This window comes from Danio aesculapii, chromosome 1 (genome assembly GCF_903798145.1).
Source record: "Danio aesculapii chromosome 1, fDanAes4.1, whole genome shotgun sequence".
Taxonomy (NCBI): Eukaryota; Metazoa; Chordata; class Actinopteri; order Cypriniformes; family Danionidae; genus Danio; species Danio aesculapii.
In genome coordinates this window covers 56,011,084-56,030,673 of record NC_079435.1, presented here as the reverse complement: position 1 = coordinate 56,030,673, position 19,590 = coordinate 56,011,084, and the positions used below count along the sequence as shown (strand labels likewise).

At 39.9% G+C, this 19,590-nt stretch overlaps 1 protein-coding gene across 3 annotated transcripts in view; it reads right to left on the bottom strand.

Annotated features, from left to right (window-relative positions):
• Positions 1 to 19,590, bottom strand: part of fn1b (fibronectin 1b) — a 29,477-nt gene that overhangs the window by 2,349 nt on the left and 7,538 nt on the right. The window contains exons 10-45 of one of the 3 annotated variants that reach the window (XM_056463138.1): positions 18,923 to 19,075; positions 18,153 to 18,281; positions 17,776 to 17,916; positions 14,621 to 14,733; positions 13,425 to 13,593; positions 13,159 to 13,335; positions 12,307 to 12,435; positions 12,082 to 12,171; positions 11,784 to 11,978; positions 10,808 to 11,086; positions 10,465 to 10,728; positions 10,289 to 10,383; positions 9,800 to 9,968; positions 9,531 to 9,617; positions 9,132 to 9,323; positions 7,429 to 7,707; positions 6,916 to 7,104; positions 6,736 to 6,825; positions 5,705 to 5,971; positions 5,512 to 5,628; positions 5,255 to 5,428; positions 5,032 to 5,187; positions 4,814 to 4,924; positions 4,307 to 4,606; positions 4,016 to 4,203; positions 3,807 to 3,894; positions 3,531 to 3,713; positions 3,202 to 3,291; positions 2,917 to 3,105; positions 2,720 to 2,809; positions 1,496 to 1,983; positions 1,274 to 1,412; positions 1,026 to 1,187; positions 468 to 593; positions 276 to 382; positions 70 to 159 (exon numbers count right to left, since the gene is read on the bottom strand). In XM_056463138.1, the coding sequence (XP_056319113.1) occupies positions 70 to 159; positions 276 to 382; positions 468 to 593; positions 1,026 to 1,187; positions 1,274 to 1,412; positions 1,496 to 1,983; positions 2,720 to 2,809; positions 2,917 to 3,105; positions 3,202 to 3,291; positions 3,531 to 3,713; positions 3,807 to 3,894; positions 4,016 to 4,203; positions 4,307 to 4,606; positions 4,814 to 4,924; positions 5,032 to 5,187; positions 5,255 to 5,428; positions 5,512 to 5,628; positions 5,705 to 5,971; positions 6,736 to 6,825; positions 6,916 to 7,104; positions 7,429 to 7,707; positions 9,132 to 9,323; positions 9,531 to 9,617; positions 9,800 to 9,968; positions 10,289 to 10,383; positions 10,465 to 10,728; positions 10,808 to 11,086; positions 11,784 to 11,978; positions 12,082 to 12,171; positions 12,307 to 12,435; positions 13,159 to 13,335; positions 13,425 to 13,593; positions 14,621 to 14,733; positions 17,776 to 17,916; positions 18,153 to 18,281; positions 18,923 to 19,075 (6,005 nt within the window). The remainder of the gene's footprint in view (positions 1 to 69; positions 160 to 275; positions 383 to 467; positions 594 to 1,025; positions 1,188 to 1,273; positions 1,413 to 1,495; positions 1,984 to 2,719; positions 2,810 to 2,916; positions 3,106 to 3,201; positions 3,292 to 3,530; positions 3,714 to 3,806; positions 3,895 to 4,015; positions 4,204 to 4,306; positions 4,607 to 4,813; positions 4,925 to 5,031; positions 5,188 to 5,254; positions 5,429 to 5,511; positions 5,629 to 5,704; positions 5,972 to 6,735; positions 6,826 to 6,915; positions 7,105 to 7,428; positions 7,708 to 9,131; positions 9,324 to 9,530; positions 9,618 to 9,799; positions 9,969 to 10,288; positions 10,384 to 10,464; positions 10,729 to 10,807; positions 11,087 to 11,783; positions 11,979 to 12,081; positions 12,172 to 12,306; positions 12,436 to 13,158; positions 13,336 to 13,424; positions 13,594 to 14,620; positions 14,734 to 17,775; positions 17,917 to 18,152; positions 18,282 to 18,922; positions 19,076 to 19,590) is intronic. The other 2 variants (XM_056463154.1, XM_056463147.1) reach the window with 2 other exon arrangements.

Sequence of the window (19,590 nt, the reverse complement as noted above, 5' to 3'; positions counted from 1 at the left end):
CTTTAAGTGCATAGATGTGTCAAGACAACCATGTATGTTTGAAATGCTTGAATGAATGCAGATACTCACCACCCTGTGGCCGGTGTTTAGACGCACAGGCCTAAGCAAGTCAGCATTTACCTCAGCCCCAGGCCTTCTGCAGTTCTCACATCGCCAACCCTGAGAAGCAGCACATTTAGTTTCACCAGACTCAACATTTGAAACACACTCTTTGATCTGTCAATTAAAATATATTCTTCATATATATTAGAGAGAGATAAATTTCATGTTCATACCTGCTGTCCTCCATAGCATGTGCAAGTGCAGATGGCCCCCAAGTATTCCTTCTGCCACTGGTTTCCGACCTGGTACATCTTTCCATCATCGTAACATATGGAGTCATCTACACCGAAATGGAAACATTTTAATACACTTCCTGGAACTGAACAAACTCTATCTTAAGGTGTCTGTATAGAGGAAGAACTCACGTGGTTCACACTTGAACTCTCCTTTGCCATTGCCCAAGCAAGTACAACTCATCAAGTGACCGTTTTCTGCCCGACGCTCCCACTTTTCGCCAATGCGGTAGTTATTTCCACTGTCGTGACACCATTCTGCATGAAAAGATGCAGGAAGCATTATAAACTGCCTACAGAGCAAAATCCACTATTGTACCTTTAAAGTTCCTGTGAAATCAAACATAACATTTTGAAGACTTGAACATCGAAAGCTTGCAGTTTGTTATTGCCAACTAATTAGTCAATGATCAATCACCTCATACTTCAGTTTCTTATAAAATTTTCTGACCAATCAAATGCTCTAAACCAGGGGTACCCAAACTCGGTCTTGGGGGGCCGGTGCCCTACAGATTTTAGAGCTTGATAAGCTAGCTCAAGTGTGTCTAATTGGGTTTGGAGCTAAACTCTCCAGGACATTGGCCTTTCAGGACAGAGTTTGGACACCCCTGCTCTAAACACTGGCTGTGGAGAAGCTCCTTTGAAATGCACAATTAAATGAACTTCACGGGACCTTTTAAAATAACTTACTGGAAGAGTCGCATCTGAAATGTCCACTTCCCAATCCAAGACATCTGCACCAGAGTTTAAAGCCTGTATCAGACATGCGCTCCCATTCCTCTCCAACATCGTGGTGAGTGGCCGTGAAGGTGTCATAACATGAGTCCTTGCTGGATGTAGCATCTCCTGGAACTGTTGGGTTGAAGGGAACAAAACATTGTCGGCATCAGAAATGTATGGATATTAAGCTTTCATCAAAGCTTGAATTTTCATTTTACCTGTATTTCCAGCAGTGACAACTTCCTCTAAGATTTTGTGCTTGAGGGCTCCTTTCAAAGCCTCCACAATTACATTATAGGACGCACCAGAGGTGAGACCAATCAGGGTGGCACTTGTGGATGTTCCTGGGACACGCATCTGCAAAACAAGAAATTGTGAGTAAGCAAGGGTAAAATGATTTAAGAAATTCTGGAACCTTTATATACTTCCTAGTTCTTCACCTGGAACATCTTCTCATCTGAATGGGTGATTGGCTGACATGATACCAGGTAGGCAGAACTCTGCTGGAAGGGCTGCCATGAAATGGTAGTCTGGGTCTGAGCTTCCTGTGGTCTTCCTGTTCTGTCCTCTGGAAAACCAAAAGTATGGCCATCGCCAGGTCTCTCACTAACCTGAATAATTTGAGGCACACGACCCCCATCGGGTCCTACCTGGGGGACATAGACTAGGGTCTCCCCAACTTGAGGCACATAAGGCTGTGGTCGAGGTTGGTTAGGTTGAGAGATTGGGTGACGATTTTGAGGCTGGTAACCTATGTTGGGTTGTTTGGGCTGATTATTGTATTCTGTGTACTCCACGTGCTGCCCATGCTCATCAGTTGAATCATGACCAGTAGGACCCACTGTATTAATTCGGTTGTCAGGCTCTGGCACATCCAGCTTGTCTCGGCCACCATGACTGGGCAGGCTTGGTAGACCGGATATCAGCTCTAGGCAGGAAAAAGCATTAAAAGCAAAGCAGCAGGTTAAGAGGCAGCCCTAGTTGCAAAGCAGTAGGGTACTGAAGATCCAGTCAAATAATAATGCTTTATTACTTTTAAACGGGAGTAGATCCAGGAATTTTCTTAAAATTGCAAAGCTTTGCAATTAAAATTAATGAGGAAATACATTATTTGGTTTTACCAAGCAAGAGTCTGAATTTCAACACTGGATACAGTTTAAGGCAAAGAAGACTAGTTAAAATTATACTTTCAATCATTGAAAGTCACAAAGTATACAGTATGGACCAGCCCCTTAAACACTGATTAAATATTTTGACGAGGGAACACTTCAGTTTAAAAAAGTAGTGGTAAGATAGCGGTCCAACCAGCTTGGTGGAAAGAATATGCAGTTAACTTCAGTTTACATTTGATTCTTATTGCATTTAGTTATAAAAAGCTAAGCAGCTTTAAAAACTGGTGGCTTTGCAAGGTGTACAATTGAAATGCAAGCCAGCGCAATATCAAAGCTTTCACAAAATCCAATGTTGGCAAGTTTAACAAGCTGCGGTGCTGTTTATACTGCAGTAGCCATCATGCTTGCAAACCCCAAACCCTTGTTCCTTGGCTTGTATCATTCAACAGTATTCCTTATGTCTCAATGTATGCTATAATATTTTACATAAAGCAGACATTTTTATAGAAAATGGCTTACAATAAGGAATTCTTTATATTAGTAAATACTTACGAGTTGTGGCTGTGCCAACTAGTGGTGCGCTTCTCTGGTTATTCAGAAGGGCAATGATCTTAATAATGTATTCTGTGCCTGGTTTTAGACCTGAATTTAAAAATCACAAATATGGTCACATAGCATTTTATGAGTTTTGTTTATTAACCATTGTGTATTCCACATCTGTTTGTATTGTGATGCAATGTGTGTCTTACCGGTTATGGTGGCGTAGTTCTGGCCAACGTTATTGCGTGGAAGAAGCTCACGAGGTGAGCTACCTGATTCTTCATAAGTGATATAATATCCTGTAATGTGTGTTGGAGGGGCTTGCCAAGTGAAGGAGATGGAATTAGGGGTAAGGGAGGTAAATTGGAGGTTGGTTGGAGACTGAACAGCTGGACGGGCTGTAATTGCATAGAGTGAAAATAAGGTTAAGGTCATACCGAGCAAGGTCAGTCAATTAAATTTGAGACTTCATCCTGGGTAAATATGCTTTGTACCTGTGTTTACAGTCATTGTGAAAGGAGGACTCCTCATGTTTCCATTTACTGTGTACATGTTGACCACATACATGACACCGGGATGCAAACCTGATGTACGGAATAAAGTTATTTCAATAAACGCCAATACCCCAACATGGTTAAAAAAAAAAAAAAGTTCGTTAGAAGTTGCAGAAACATCATACATTTTAGAGACACTACCATGATGATAATAACCACAGTATACTTCAAAATGAAGTGTCTTTGAATCCAATATTTTAAGTTTATAATCCATGGGTCAGTTTATCCAGTGGTTGACAATTTTTTAAGCATTATGTACGGTAGCTTACCAGTGACAACATAGGTACGTCTGTCAGAAGGAATAGTTTGTCTAAAGGTGGGGTAACCTCCATTTTTGGGCGTGGCTTCAATAAGGAATCCTGACATTGGCTCATTATTGACGGCACGCCATGCGAGTGTGAATGAAGTATCTTTTACATCACTGATACGGACTCGACGAGGAGGGGTAATATCTGTGTAGCCAAAGACATTAGTTTCATTTAAATACAGGACAATGATTTCAAAAATCATTCTACTATAATCCAGATTGTTGAAGACACACTTACTGTCTGCGGTGGTAATTTCTCCAGTAAGAGGGGGACTGCTGTCTGAACCCCTCAGTGCATAGACATGTACGTTGTAAGGGGTTGCCACCTGTTAATAAACAACAGATGTTTAGCCCCAATATTTTTCTAACAATAAATCACTTTGTTACTTTTACTTGTGCCCAAAATGATTATTTGATCAGTTAATTGCAAAAAGTTAGACATATTACCACAAGCCCAGGTACTAAGACTTGCGTAGAGTCTGGTGAAACGGTCATTTCTTTGGCTGTGGCAAGCTGATTCCTTGGGGTGACCACCACACGATAGCCCGAAAGTCTGGAATTGGGTGCTTGCCATGACACAATAAAGGAAGACGGACTGATGTCGAAGAACTTAATATCGGTGGGAGCAGGAACAGCTTAAAAAAGTGAAAGGACTAGAATCAGGACAGATTTCCAATAACATTCAACTTTATTACCTGACTAGCTTAAAAAGCTAATTTGAATTGAGAGATGCCATACCAATACGCTGAGTGTCTTCATGGATAGTTTGCTGTATGCCCTCAAGGGTTTGAAGGGGATTGCGTCCTTTCATTGGAATAACTTTAATTATGTACATGGTTCCAGGGTGCAGACCTTGAAGAAGCACACTGTTATCACGTCCACTTAGGGCAGGTTGGTACTCTCTTTCTCCTTCTTCTGGACTAGAATACAGAACTCTGTAGGAGGTCACTCCTGGAACCCGTGGAACATTCCATTTCACCAGCATGGAGGTTGAGTCCACATCAGTGAAGGTCAGGTCTTTTGGTTGCTGTTCATTAGCTAGAAAGAAGGGCGAAGTAACGGAGTATGTATAGAGGGGTTTGGAATGGTAACTAATGCTTTGCACTGTTCACTGGATGATTGATCATTACAAGGAACGGTCCATGAACCCATTAAGGAAGTCACAACTCCAGTTGTTCAACTTAAACAAGAACTATGATTTTAGGTTAGATAGGTTAAAATATATATAAATATATAAAAACTAACTTGTAGCTTTCTGGACCACTGGGGTGCTCTCTCCTTCTTGGCTGAGAGCGACCACATTAATTGTATACTCCACTGTGGGCACCAAGCCATGGATGGTCATTTCTGTACGCTCTATGAAAAGGAGGATATCATGCATTATGTATATATATAGAACAGTTCTTGCAAGCCATCATAGCAGTATGAATAAAAACACCGTAAAAAATTGAGCAGTGTCTCACCAGGGCCAACTAGTTCAGAGAATGTAGGACCTTGCCCACCCTTGGGTGTCCCTGTTACCCTGTACCCTGTAATGGGACCTCTAGCTGGGGTCCAGCGTACAGTCAAGGTATTGTCTTGAATATCAGTAACATCTAAATCTGATGGCGATGCAATGCCTAAAGTAAAAAAAAGACATTAATAGTCAGAAAGCCTGATACAAATGTCTTTAGCGTGCGTGCTTACTTCCACCCGCAGTCCTGTGTGTAATGATAACTGGTGTGCTGGATGCTGGGCTGTCCCCTCTTCCTGTCACAGCATACAGTGTAATGGTATAATCTGTGTCAGGCCGCAGACCCTGGATGGTGGCAGAGGACTGTGTTCCTGGAACAGTGAACTCTCTCGGTGCATCTCTTTCACCTGGGAGTAAGTAAAACCTATCAACTTCAACTGAACTTGCAATAACTGAATACAAAATGACTTCCATTGACCATTTCTCATACCAGTTTCGCCATGTGTGATCTTGTAATAGCGTACGGTAACTGCCGGGGCATCCCAAGAGATGGTAATGCTGGTGGGTGTGGAGGATGTCACAGCTAGGTCAGTGGGAGCATCAGAAACTACAGGAAGAAACAAGAGTCATATCATTCTACTACAAAAGATTAGGAAAATGTATTTCAATTCCTGACTTCTCACCAGTTGCTTGTGTTCCAGTAAGTGGCAGACTTTCTATAGTGCTGCTGACGGCATAAATATGAACGGTGTACTCTGTCTCAGGGGCCAGGTTCACCAGCGTGAAGTAGTTTCTTGTTGGTGGAAGTCTCTCATCTTTAGCACGCCCACCACTTGTTGGTTGATAACGTAGGCGGTAACCGGTAATCACTGCACGTGGGGCCATCCAGTGCACGGTAAATGAATTAGTGGAGACATCAGAGAAGTCCAGATTTGTCGGAGAGTCCAGTTCTGTGTGGGTGAGGGGGATAAATTAAATTGGGGAAACTCACAGATAGTGATCAGGAAAAGGAAAGGGGGTTTTCACACTAGCACTTTTGGTCTGCACCCAGGTTCGTTTGACGTCAGAGTACGGTACGTTTAGCTAGTGTGAACGTGTCTTCTGAACTCTGATGCACACCCACGAGTAGTACCCAAGTCTGCCTAAAAGAGATGGTCTGGGGTACGGTTCGTGCGAACTCTGGTACAGTTCACTTCTGGTATGACAGCAATCAAACCAAATAACGGAAGTGAACTGCCAAGAGTACAACAAACTATGATTTTCATAATGTTCATTTGTGTGTGTGTCTGTGTATCACGTACTGTACCTTGGTGACAAGCGGGACTGAGCCAGGGCAATCACATTGATAGCTTGTCAGATTCTGCAGACATCAGGCTATGTTCTAAACGGTTATAATTTTTTTGCGGCAGATGGATGCGAGTCGCTTTTTGTATGTCCAAAACCAAAAGTTTTGTAAAAGCAAAACAACCACGATGTGCAGTATCTTTCCATTTTGGCGCTTTGCTTTTGTGTCTGTCACCTACAGTAGCAACAGTCGTACACACAACAGCGGCTTGATGGCGCAAGCGTACCGGCGTTCACAAGGAAAAAATTCAGTGTGAACACAAACCAACCGAAAAGGTGGCAAGGTGACAATCGAGCTTGGGTACGATCCAGGCAATCGAACTAAGTGTGAAAGCACCCTTAAAGCCATTTCTTAAATCCGAATACCTACTTGTTTTCTGGATACCAGTTACAGGTTCACTCTCTCTGTCATCATAGACGCACACCACTTTCACCAGATACTCTGTATTTGGCAACAAGTCTAAATCGAGAAAAATGAGAAACAGCAGGTAAAATCAATATTCCTTGGAGTAAAATATAGAAGCTTGAATTAGGTAATTAGTAAACTTACTCTGAAGGACAAAGCTAGTGGTGCCACCTCCAACGTTGACTTCCTGAGTGTCATCGTCATTATTTGTTGGATGGTAGCGGATGACAAAGCGACTAATTTCAGATGGCTGAACAGAAGGTGCGGTCCATGACACATGCATGCTGTCTGCACCCACCTCAGAAATGTACAGGTTTGTGGGGGCTGGAACAGCTAAACAAAACATCCAAATTTGTTGAAAAATTTGTCAGCAAAGATTAGATTTAGTTAAAAAAAAATTAAATTTCAACTAATATTTGATAAGAAAAGCTATTTAACCTTTTGTTTTTTTACTAGCACAAAAGTAAAATACAAACAATATGATACCCCTCCTAATGGAAGTTATCATAGTGCATTCCTCAAGAATGCAAATACAAAGACACTCCTAGAAATTCATCAATATTCTGATGTAGGAAAGTGGGCTGAGCGAAGGATTGGTTGGGGGATGAGGGTTCTATCCTTCAAAATGTAATATGAAACCTATTTGGAATAAATCACCAGTTTGGGTCTGCTGTGTGATCACTGAGGGCATGCTCTCCGCCTCATCTGTAATGGTGGATACACTGATGTCATAATTGATGCCTGGCTCCAGTCCACGAATGGTATAATAGTTGACAGAGGAGTTCACCACATCCTCGAAGATGGGAAAATTCTGGCCGGACGTAACAACTGTAATATGGTATCCAGTAACTGCTTGGTAATTTAGCAGGGTCCATCTAATTCCGATTGTGGTGTCCGTAAAATCAACAAAGCTGAGATCACCCACCTTGGGCACATCTTTAATTGGTATACAAAGTTGCATTCAGGGGTAAGAGAGAAAAGACAAGACACAGAAGCAGTAGCAGTGACTAATTAGGACAAGCAGCAATTAAAGTTCTCATGCCATCAATGCTAATAGCTAACTGATCATCAGAAAACATGCACCATGTCAAGCTCAAACTTTTTTAGAAAATCAAATGCAATGGATATTTTCAAACAATTAACATCATAAATGAAGCAGCCATGCTTGTTGAGAATTACACAATTATTTCCATGATGTGTAAAATGATTAAACAACAGCAAAAACCAAAGTGTGTGACTGGATTGACAGTATCTAACCAGAGCAGAAGCAGTAATATGTGGTAGTGTGGGTACAGCGTAGACCATAGGTCTCAAAGTCAATTCCTGAAGGGCCGCAGCTCTGCACAGTTTTGCTCTGACCCTATTAAACACAGCTGATCCAAATAATTGATGTGTTCAAAAGAGTCATGAACACCTTCATAAGTTGGGTCAGCTGTGTTTGATCAGGGTTGGAGCAAAACTGCAAAGCTGCGCCCCTCAAGGAATTGACTTTGACACCTATGGCATAGGCTGTGATGAGTGGCACAAACTGTTGGACAGAATATGTTGGCCACATAACATGTTGTAGAAATAGCACAATGCCTGGTGAGAGGTGCTTTGTGTTTCCATTTATTGTGTGTTTGGGCTTTTTGAATAGACTTTGTGCCCTTTTATTTGACAATAGGCAAGTTATTATCTCCATCACATGACGTAATTTCCGGGTTAGGCTTAATACTTGATACTATATATATATATATATCTTTATGATAGTTTTACTTGCCAGTTGCCATTTAATTGTCAATTCTTTGTAGTCTACTCATAGGCGCTGAACCATAAACAGAATACAAAAGATTTACCATGACAATTCTGACAACTCTGATACCAGGTGGCTTCATTCATGATCTGAAGCACATAAAAAAAAAAAAAGGAATTGCCAAATTGCTGTCCATGTGAACACCCTTTTACAAAAGACATCTTTCTTGTATGGATGTCTTGAGAGGTTGAATTAAATGGTAACACTTTATTTTGATGGTCCATTTGAGTATTAGTAGACTGTCTGCTTAATAGCTGTTGATATTGCTCCTTCAACAGACATTTAACTGACTATAAGAAATTTAGCAAGTACATGTCAACTTAAACTAACCCTAAACCCAACATAAGAGTCTAATAATCTAATGAGAACTAGTTGGCATGTAGATACAATAACTTAAATTCAACAAACGTACGATCAAAATAAAGTGTGACCAATTAAATCTGTGAATCTATGATAATCAGGTGATTCTCTGGATCAATTATGATGGTTTTGATCCAGCAGAGCATGGCTCAAGCTTACCTTTTATTTCTGTTGTTACTGTACATGTTGACTATTGATGGGATCTTACCTTGCGTAACAGAAGTTGAGATCGGCTCACTCTCCAGGTGGTTTTTTACAGTGTAGACACTGATATTGTATTCAACACCAGGACTCAGGTTCTCCAGAATGCATGAGGTTTCATCCCCTCGTACAGACTCCTCTAGACTAACGCCACGCTGCCCATTGATTGGTGTGCCTGTCACTCTGTAGCCAGTGATACCTGAGGTGAGAAAGGGAATATTGCATAGAAGTATTGCAAGGAAATGTTGTGGAAGAAAATAATAATCCCAATGAATCACGGAGATATAATTTTGTATTATCAAATGGTCACATATACACACAGCCTACACATATGGCCAAGGTCCACCACATTGCTTCAAATCAAGGGTGAACGAGGATAAGAAGTGGGTGTACAGTCAATATTTACCTGGACTTTTGGTGCCTCTCCATCTGACATTGAGTTCACCGTTGACTGAGTTAGGCACCACATTTAGATCAGTTGGTGGGGATAAGGCTAATGTGAAAAAGCAAAGAGGAATGAAGTCCAGTATTATTCCTGAATAGCAGTTAATTTGATATCTTGTAATAGAGCATATCCCTGTATCTACTAGACCTCAGTCTTTGTAGCAAGAAATAAACTACCTTTAGATTCAGGCAAAAGTAGGACTGGTTTAAATTAGACTCTCAGTAGCTTACATGTGACAACTTTGTTTGTGATAGGGCTGCCATGTTTTCGGTCATTGAACAAGGGTTGCAAGCTGTAGATGTACTCCAATCCTGGAGTCAATCCAGAAATGTAAATCCGGCCTGTGTCAGAAGTCTCATCTCTGGGAGTTTCACCACTTTGGCTAGGCCTCACAGACATCTGAGAAAACAACATATATTCTTAAGACAAGTAGTCAAAGTTGAATTGTAACAAAATATATACTAATATTTACAATGTAGTTGCATGCTTTTCACCTCCCTTACAGAAAACCCACAAGCTTCACTTTGTGCAATTATGTTAAAATCAACCTAAAACTATTTCCCAGTACCTAGCCTTAGACTTACACATACATAATATGATTCCACCTGCTACAGGCATAGTACAGCAGCAAAGTTCCTTGCGTATTATACCCAAATAAGAGTATAGTTCCAAGCCATAGATTTGTCAACTAACAAATTGTACATAAAGCTTTTACATACCCTGTAACTGAATTGTTTAACAGGGATCCAGGTGACGATGATAGCAGTGTCAGTGACTTCAGTGCTAAATCGAGGAGCATTACCCGTGGGCTGAGCTGAAAAACAAGCAAATGAGAGTAAAATTGAAATCACATCTCTAAGGGCACAGGAGAACATTACTGCGCACTACTACGCACTTGTTCTGAAAGTATCAGTAATTCCTTCGCTAAGAGTGTTTCCTTGCTCTGAGTGCAGGGTGACTCTATACTCGGCGTCAGGCTGAAGGTTGGTGAGCTTGTATTGAGACTCGTGGCCAGGAATTCTCAGCTGTTTGGGGCTGGAGCTGCCGATGCTGATGAAGAGACGATAACCTGTGACCTGTGCTCTGGGGACAGACCAGATGACCAGTGCGCTGTCATCAGTGATGTCAGTAAAGCGCATGTCAGTAGGGGCATCAGGCTCTGAGGAAGGAGAATGTTGTGACGATATAGACATAATTAAAACGAAATGTGAGATCTTTTGGAAAACTTGAGCACTCACTTGTAGATTTCTCCCCGACCAGAGGTTCACTCTCCACTCCTCCGCTGACTGCATAAATATGGAAACGGTAGAGTGTGCCAGGCTGCAGACGCATGAGCTCAGCATAAGCATTGTGTGTCACCGGAAGGTGAAGGGGTCTCTGGGCCCGGCCGTCCGTGCTTACGGGTGCAAAAGTCACACGGTATCCTGAGACCTCATTAGGAGGACCAGTCCAGGTGATGGTGATCTTGACATCGGTAACCTCATAAAACTGAAGGTCTGTGGGAGCTTGGATTTCCTCTGTTGATAAGATGGAAAACAAAAATGGCAATCTTTTAGCACTCTACTTTTCCAAATTCAACGTATTCCAGAATCCAGAATGTTCACCAACTCTTTAAAGAACATTCAGGAAACTTTACTAGGTGATGTCCTGAGAACATTCTGGAAACATAAAATTTATAGCGGTGTTAGGACTTGTATACCTTGGGTTAAGGGTCTGTTAAAAATCCCTAACCATAGCAAGATAAATAGTGATGCTTATTTCATCCAACAAATATTAATTGAATCTGGAAAATCTAAATCTTCACTGTATGCTTTTGCACTGTTCAAAAATAGTATGGAGAATGAGCTTCAAGAGGGAAAACAAGATCATTCAAGGAAGAAACCACTTCACAGTTCCCAAAGACACACTCGGAACTTAGTTATCCTTATAAGGTTATTTTGGCCCTGAGTAAGCTGTAAATCTCCCAGCTCAGACATTTGCTAGTGCCAGCTCTCACTGTGAACAGACATCTTTACATGCGAGTGAGAAACTGGGGCACTTTTACCAGCTTTGAGAAAAGTGAGTGAAAGTCTCTTAATAAAGCTCTTTGAACTTAATGCAGAGATAAAATACTAGGGACGTGTGAGTGGAGAATATTTAGACAAACAGGCTAGCTGAAACTGAGCAGAAAGCTATAAAAATGAAAAATCTTTTCTCCATAAAAGGAGCTCTCACCAGGCTGTTGCTCTCCTGCTGTGCTGGCCTGCAGGACCAAAGGTTTGCTCTCCAAGTTGTCTTCCACTGAGTAAATACTTATGTTGTATGACAGGCCAGGTCGTAGGTCACCCAGTGTCACCGATGTTTGAGTCTCGGGGAGGATGAGCTCAGTGCTGCTGCCCTCGACTGAGGGTGTGTACACCACACGATAGCCTGAAAAAAAAGACACATTCCAGAACATTAATTGGAGATATGCTAAAAAGACAACTTTATAAGACATTCTTAATTCCCAAATGCTGGTATGCAAATCTTGTACCAGTAATGGGGGCTTTGGGTTTGGACCATCTGATCACAATGGAGGTCTCCTGGACATTTGAGACCTCGTGATTAGTTGGAGCATCGGGTGCTGTGAATAGACAGGAGATTCATTTGAATCCACAATCTGACGGCTGGTTAAAATGTAAATCTTTAAAAAAATGAAGTACATTTCCCTTTGAACAATCAAAAAGGTTGATTAAGACACTTCATACAGTGATCTTACCAGTGGTTTGAGTTGTAGTCAGGATGAGTTTTGTATCTCCTTCTGGATTGACTTCATAAACATCAACATTGTACCTACGGCCAGGCAGAAGATCCTGAATGTTCACTGATGTTGTTGTTCTTGGGAGGTCTGCGCAATAAGGACAAATTGAGAAATTATACAGTATGTTAAATGCCACCTTTTTTCGTAAGAAAAGGATGTAACCTCTTTTTTTTTAACATACTGGCACAAATCAAACTACATTTGATTGATTTTAATCTGACAACAATGACACCACAAAAGTGATTATTTTGCCAAAATTAAAAACTGGACCATTTCTAGAGCAAGGAATGTCTCACAGCCATCTTGCTGATTTAATAATATTTTGTTGCATTTATATAGCACTTTTCTGGGGACTCAAAGCACTTTACAGATTTTTTTTTGGGAGATATCAGCAACCACCATAGTGTGCCTTCTTAAGAGGCCATGATGGACAGAGGCCAGTGGGCAAGTTGTCCAGGATACCAGGGACACACTCCTACTCTTTTCGAAGGACATCCAGGGAGTACAACAGAGAATCAGGACCTTCAAAGGAAGGCAGACTGACAGCGTAGTCTCCCAGCACTATACTGGGACAATAGGATCCACAGAGTGAGCACCCCTTCTAGCCTCACTAGCACCTCTTCTGGCAGCAATCTAGTTTTCCCATGTAGTATCCCATCCAGGTACTAACTGGGCACAATTCTACTGGGCTACAATGGTTGACCATGTGAAAGCTGCAGACAGCTAGTTGCCATCTTTGTTGTTGTTGTTGAGTATTTATATTTATCCTATTCATTTTGTTATCAATGGAATATCTTCAATTATACTCACCAAGCACACGTTTCTGAGCTCCTTCCTCTGAGAGTTCATATTCAACTCTAAATCCAGACACTGTGTCAGATGCAGAAACCCAGGAGATGACAAAACTGTTGGATGTAATTTCAGTAACAGACTCTGAGGTGTCCACTACTTGTGGAGGCAGGGTGGTCTCACCCTCTGCTTTGGCCACTGAAGAACAGGAATTAGTTTGAAGTTATTTATTTGTTTTGGAAATTACTGAAGAAAAAGGAGTAAAGATAATACAAAAATCTACATACGAGAGCCATATGTGGTGGTGAAGTCAAACCGAGTAACCTCTCTTGGTCCGTAGCGCAGAATGCTGATCAACTGGCCTTCATATGTCAAACCTGCTTTGAGGCCTGAAATGGTGTAGGAGTTGATGTGGCCAGGAATGGTGACCTCCTTCCATGGTGTGCGTGTATTTTTCTGTCAAAAGGAAGTATTTACAAGCTTAAAAAATATAGTGCTTAAGTGTGTGTTCACATTAGTAGTTAGGTTACTTTGGTTTGTTTGATCTAGACCAGGGGTGCCCAAACTCAGTCCTGGAGGGCCGATGTCCTGCAGAGTTTAGCTCTAACTTGCCTCAACATTGCTCCCTGGAAGTTTCTAGTATACCTAGGTAGAGCTTGATTAGCTGATCCAGGTGTGTTTAATTGAGTTTGAAGTTAAAATCTGCAGTACACCGGCCTGAGTTTCAGCACTCTTGATCTAAACCAAATAAAGAAACTGACACAGTTAGTTCTGGTTCTTTTAGCATTCACATGGTCATTTTAGAGACGAGACACTGTATGTGAATTGGGGAATTGACTTGAAACTTTGCAAATACATTATATATATATATATATATATATATATATATATATATATATATATATATATATATATATATATATATATGGTTACAATTATACTAATGAAAAGTTAGATGAGCTAACAACTAATTAAATCAGGGTAACGAGTTAGCAGAGTTTTGCGTAACTATTTTTCATAAAAATACTCATATACTAAAAAATATAAATACTATGGAAATGTGAAAGGAAGATTACTGCCATGTTTTAATACAAAAAGCTATGGAAATAAGAAAAAAAAACACTTGCCAGAATTTCAGTTTAAATTTCTTACACCCAACGCCAATATAAAAATAAAATAATAATAATAATAATAATAATTGCACAATTTAGCAACTTTCCACTGAAGTCTGTTTCATGGTGTCAGAGTAAAGAGTAAATGTGTGTTTTTAGGTTCAAGGACTGTGGCTTGTTTGTGTGTGATGAAATCTCATCCTGTGCTTTTAGCATAAGCGATCATCTCTTTTTGAGGGAGGTACACAAACATGCTCTGAAGGGACAAAATGTCTCTCGTTCCAGGAATCTGGATAAAAATCGATGCTTCTGTGCTCTCTTCTACTGACATAAAATATCTCCTCTGAAAACACAAAACAAAAAAGACTTACGACTCTCCACTTCAGGATGTATTGCGTAATGTGGGCAGATGGAGGAGCGTTCCATTGAATTGGATGGGAATTGGGCTGATTTGCAGCTTCAGTGATGATCACCCGAACAGGAGCTTTGAGAAGGAGGATCAAAATGAATGATTGTTAACTGACAGATTGGCTAACTTCATATTTACTATGCAACTGTATTCAATATGACACATGACACTCAACAGGTGACTAATTCCCTGTGAAGCAAAGGAAAAGGTCTGTTTCACATTAGTTTGAATAAGACATTCGAATCTGATGTCTGGCCAGATGTCTGAAAATGGAGCAAAATTACCCCGTTTCTGAAGTGAGGGGTGTTAAACTGTATGCAGAATGATTGGATGGGTGCGGTGTTAAAAATCACACTCGACCATAACATTCTGCACCCACTTTACCCTTTATTATCCCCATGCCTTCATAGAGTTTTGGTTAACATCTGCATGCAATTCAAAACGCTGAGGTCATTTTGAACAATCCTTGCGTCCCGCTCACTTCTGGCAGAAAATGCATCAACCAAATCCTGTCAAACCAAACTTATACAAAGCAAGAAGATGGTAACCCAAATACAAATTTACAGTGGCCCTTCAAAAGCATGATCTTTCAATTGACAGTGCTAAAAACAATCATCTGCAGATGGTCCGAGCACATACAGAAGTGTGGCTGTTCCTCTTTAGGCTCTGTGAAGGTCATAAAAATACTGCTCACACTTTCCACAAAAAAGACCAACAGCTAACAAATGGCAACCTGTATTACAGTGCTTATAGCTACTCCTACATGCCATTTGGTTGCAAAGAGTTGCAACCGCATGGGATTAAAAGCTATAAATGCTGTTTGACAAACACATTTGGTATTTTGCAAGTTTGCTGTTAGCATAGTCTAAAATAAAACTTTTCAAAGACTCTACCATTGTTCAAAGGCAGTATTTCTATAGTACAAAGCTATCGATTCAGAAGATGGGATCTATAAAGTAGAGCATATGTTGTATGGACAACCTTTATGTAGACCAAAAGCCCCCATATAGAAATCTGATACATGAAAATATATGCAAATTACAAATGACATACAATTGGATTTCACCATAGACTGTAAAAGATATGGACGTAGTATCCGTGACGTCACCAATAGGTAGGCCCACATGGAATCTGTGCACGCAGAAATCCGCAGATTTCCGCAGATTTTTAGCCCATCATTGAGTCTATTTATGTAAATGTGTGTAAATTTTTATTTATTCAGATTTTTAATTAATTTCAGTAATATCATTGACTAATAAGAAAGTGTTCGTTTGATTTATTTACAATACAGTTTGTAAAGTCATATATTCTGTCTTTTAGTAGATAAATGATATGAGCGTCTTGCTTTGTTTACCAAACAAGTGGATCTAGATAAATTTGCATTGTAACATTAAATAAACGTTAAAAAAAACTATTATTTTTCATTTCATGTATTAAGTTTTTAGTTGCGATACTCCCAAAATAATTCCACATAAATCTGCAGATTTTTTAACAAAATTCTCCACAGAAACAGCAAAAAATGTCAGCAGATTCCGTCTGGCCCTACCCATAGCTTTCTGAAGAGTGCAAATGAGTCTACAAGTGTTCGTGGCCAACCATCGCCATTTTGTTCGAGTGTCATCACACTGTCCGGGGGTTACCAAAAAAGGACAAAGAGGCGGAGTGTGAGCGGAGCTACAGATGCCTGCTAACATTTTGCTTAGACACGATTTTCTTTGGGAGAACCGCTTGATACTTGGGACTTGTTTGTGTTCTGACCACATGTGCTTGGCTGTGTACTATATCAATAAAGTGTTTAGTCTTTTAAAAACAATGTTGTAATACATTGAGCCAATAAGCATTGTTCTTATGATGTTTTTCTACAGGAGGAAAACGCAAATTGCGTCCAAATACTACAAATATAGTATGTGTTAGTAAATGCAAGGCTTTTTATGAAATCCGGCCATAAAACTGTATGACAACGTTTCAGATAGCCTACAGCTAATCAATCCGCCAGATTTTGGAGTGCATTCAAGTTCTAAAGAAAATTATAAATTATCTTAAGTAAAACAAATACATTTATAGATATAAGTAATAAGAATGTCATTCACCTGAGAAATGGAGGCAACTAGAAGCAAGCAGAGAGACTTAGCTGACACTCAAGTGGCCACGCCCTTAATTATGCAGATTATTAATTATTAATATAAATGAAATGGATGAGTAATAAAAATATTCACTCCCTCACAGTTCTCATGAAAGGTAATATTAGCCATGTGCACAAAAGCCATCTTTTGTGCCAGGCTGTAAACATGTTTTTATCAGCAGTAAAAATGGCCAATTTAGCATTGCGGTCAGTGAATATCTGGAGTTCCTGGAGCCAGCCCCCAATGGCCAGTCGATGAATTGCAGTTTCAGTTACTTCCGTATTGACTTCACGAAGGAGAGCGGGATGTTGCCGGTTTTCTCACACACACACACACACACACGCATGCATGCATGCACGCACGCACGCACTCACACACACATACATACATTTTTAATTATTACCACTTACTGTATATATTTTTCAACCACTGGAATTACAAATTTGTACATACAGTATATGTTCAAATATATGTGTGTGTGTGTGTTCATATATGACCATATACCGTATATTAACATTTATATATAACAATATATATATATAATATAATATATTAACATATATATAACATTTTAGCTAATATATTTATTTAAACATATTTATAATGTCATGTATTTGCCATTTATCAGATTTCTGAGTGGGCCAAGTATTGTGACGAAAATAGCAGCCTAGTCATTATGCTATATATATTCTACATAAAACAAAAATAGCATTAACACATGTCCTATTTGTATAACCTCAAATGGTTGATGTTCTCCCCTGTAGAGAGGTTAGATGGAGGTTAATCTACATTTGCTAGATTTCAAAGAGTTTGTCAATTGGTAAACACTGATGGCTCTTTTAGAGGGACCATTTGAGACTTTTAAAAGGAAAACAAACATGCCTAATCAGGTGAAGTTAGAGAAGGCTAACTGCAGGAACAGAACTGTTGGCATCAACAGATGGCCCTTGTTTTACTTTTTAATGTAAAGGTCTTTTTTTGTGAGATTTCTTACCAGTAGACTGCAGAGGCTCACAGGCCATTTCTCCAATGCCATTACCATAGCAGGAACATCTGTATGGGGTGCCTTGGATGACTTTATTCCATGTCTGGCCAATCTGGTAGAAAACCTTGGTCTCAGGCTCCTGGCACTGATCTAAAGAAAAAAAAATGGCTTGAGTACACAAATCTCTATTACAACTCTGACGTGTTTACAAAAATCTATTGTTTAAATCAAGCCGGTTTCATTTGAATTGTAGGAAATATGGACCATTCATACCGTTAAATACTTGGAATTTATAAAGGGAAGTTCTGACCTTTTGAGAGAAAGGTTAGAAAAGGAAAACAGACAAAAGACTGAACATGGCAACAAAAGCGAGAGCGATGGCTTACCAATGGCATCACATTTCCAGCGACCACGACCCTGGCCAAAGCATGTGCAGTTCATCATGTAGCCCTGGTCATGGCGCTTATCAAAAGTCTCGTTCACGTCGTACGTCTGTCCATTCACAACACACTGGTCTGAAATAGGCAAGAATTATTTGAGCAACTTGACAATGTCAAAAAAGTTACAGAATAGAAATCATTCATCTTATTTCGGCTTAGTCCCTTGTTTATGAGGGGTCGCAACAGCGACTATTCCAGCATATGTTTTACACAGCGGATGCCCTTCCAGCTGCAACCCAGTACTGGGAAACATTAAGAGAGATGTTGTAATTTAATGATTAACAGAAGTGACCATAAAATGTAATTCAGGATAACATTAGTTTAAATACCAAAGAAACTCTATTTAATAACACTAACAAATATGATCTGATATCATATTTAAAAAGTTAAAGGAATAGTTCACCCCAAAAAATACATTACAATTTACTCCAAGTGGTTCCTAACCTTCATGATTCATACCAAAAGAATATATTTAGAAAAATGGTGGACAATGGTAGCCATTGACATCTTTGGTAGGAAAAAATACATATTACACGAATACATTCTTCAAAATACCCTCTTTTGTGTTCAATAAAAGAAAGGAACGGTTTGGAGCAAGTGGACGGTGAGCAAATCACTTGCTTTAAATTTAATTTTTGTAAATCTAATTTGACGCCACAATGTGATGTCTTATCTTTGACGCATTTACAGAAAGTGTATTTTATAACATGCATGACCTTTGAGTTGTGTGTGAGAAATGCAGTTCCACTCTCCACGTCCATTGCCCTGGCACGTACAGCGCATCATGTGACCAAGAGTGTCATGGCGCTTGTCCCATTCATCACCGACTCGGTACATGACATCATTAACAGTGCAGACTTCCTCGTGAGCTGTATTAAGATGAAGGAATATAATTTATGATTAGAAAAACTTAAAACAAGGACGTCTGTCTTCAATGCATGTTATGTCCGTCGCTCATTCTGATCTCATTCTCTCTGGAACTAAGCCAACAACAATGTCTGGTCTGGACAAGAGCCAGGCCTAAAACCCTGACAAGGGCAGACCCCATAGATCCAGTCAGCGGAGCCACAAATCAGCAGCACATTACATGGGCTTAAAAACTCCAGTTCCCTTAATGGCTCTTAAATACAGCTAGAGAACTCATTTGTAGGCCACTGAGTGTCACGGACCAGCACATAAATGACCAATTAAGGCCAAAACAGCTATTAATGTCTATAAACCAGACTTCAGCCAAATGCATTAAAAAGAACCAGTAAATTAAAAAGATAATAACCCACCATTACACCACTACTGGCAGATTAAGCACATGAATACCATATAAATGTGTTTTGACTGAAATAAAGTGAAGTCTGGGCTGAAATCTTTCAGTTTTTACAGTATAGTA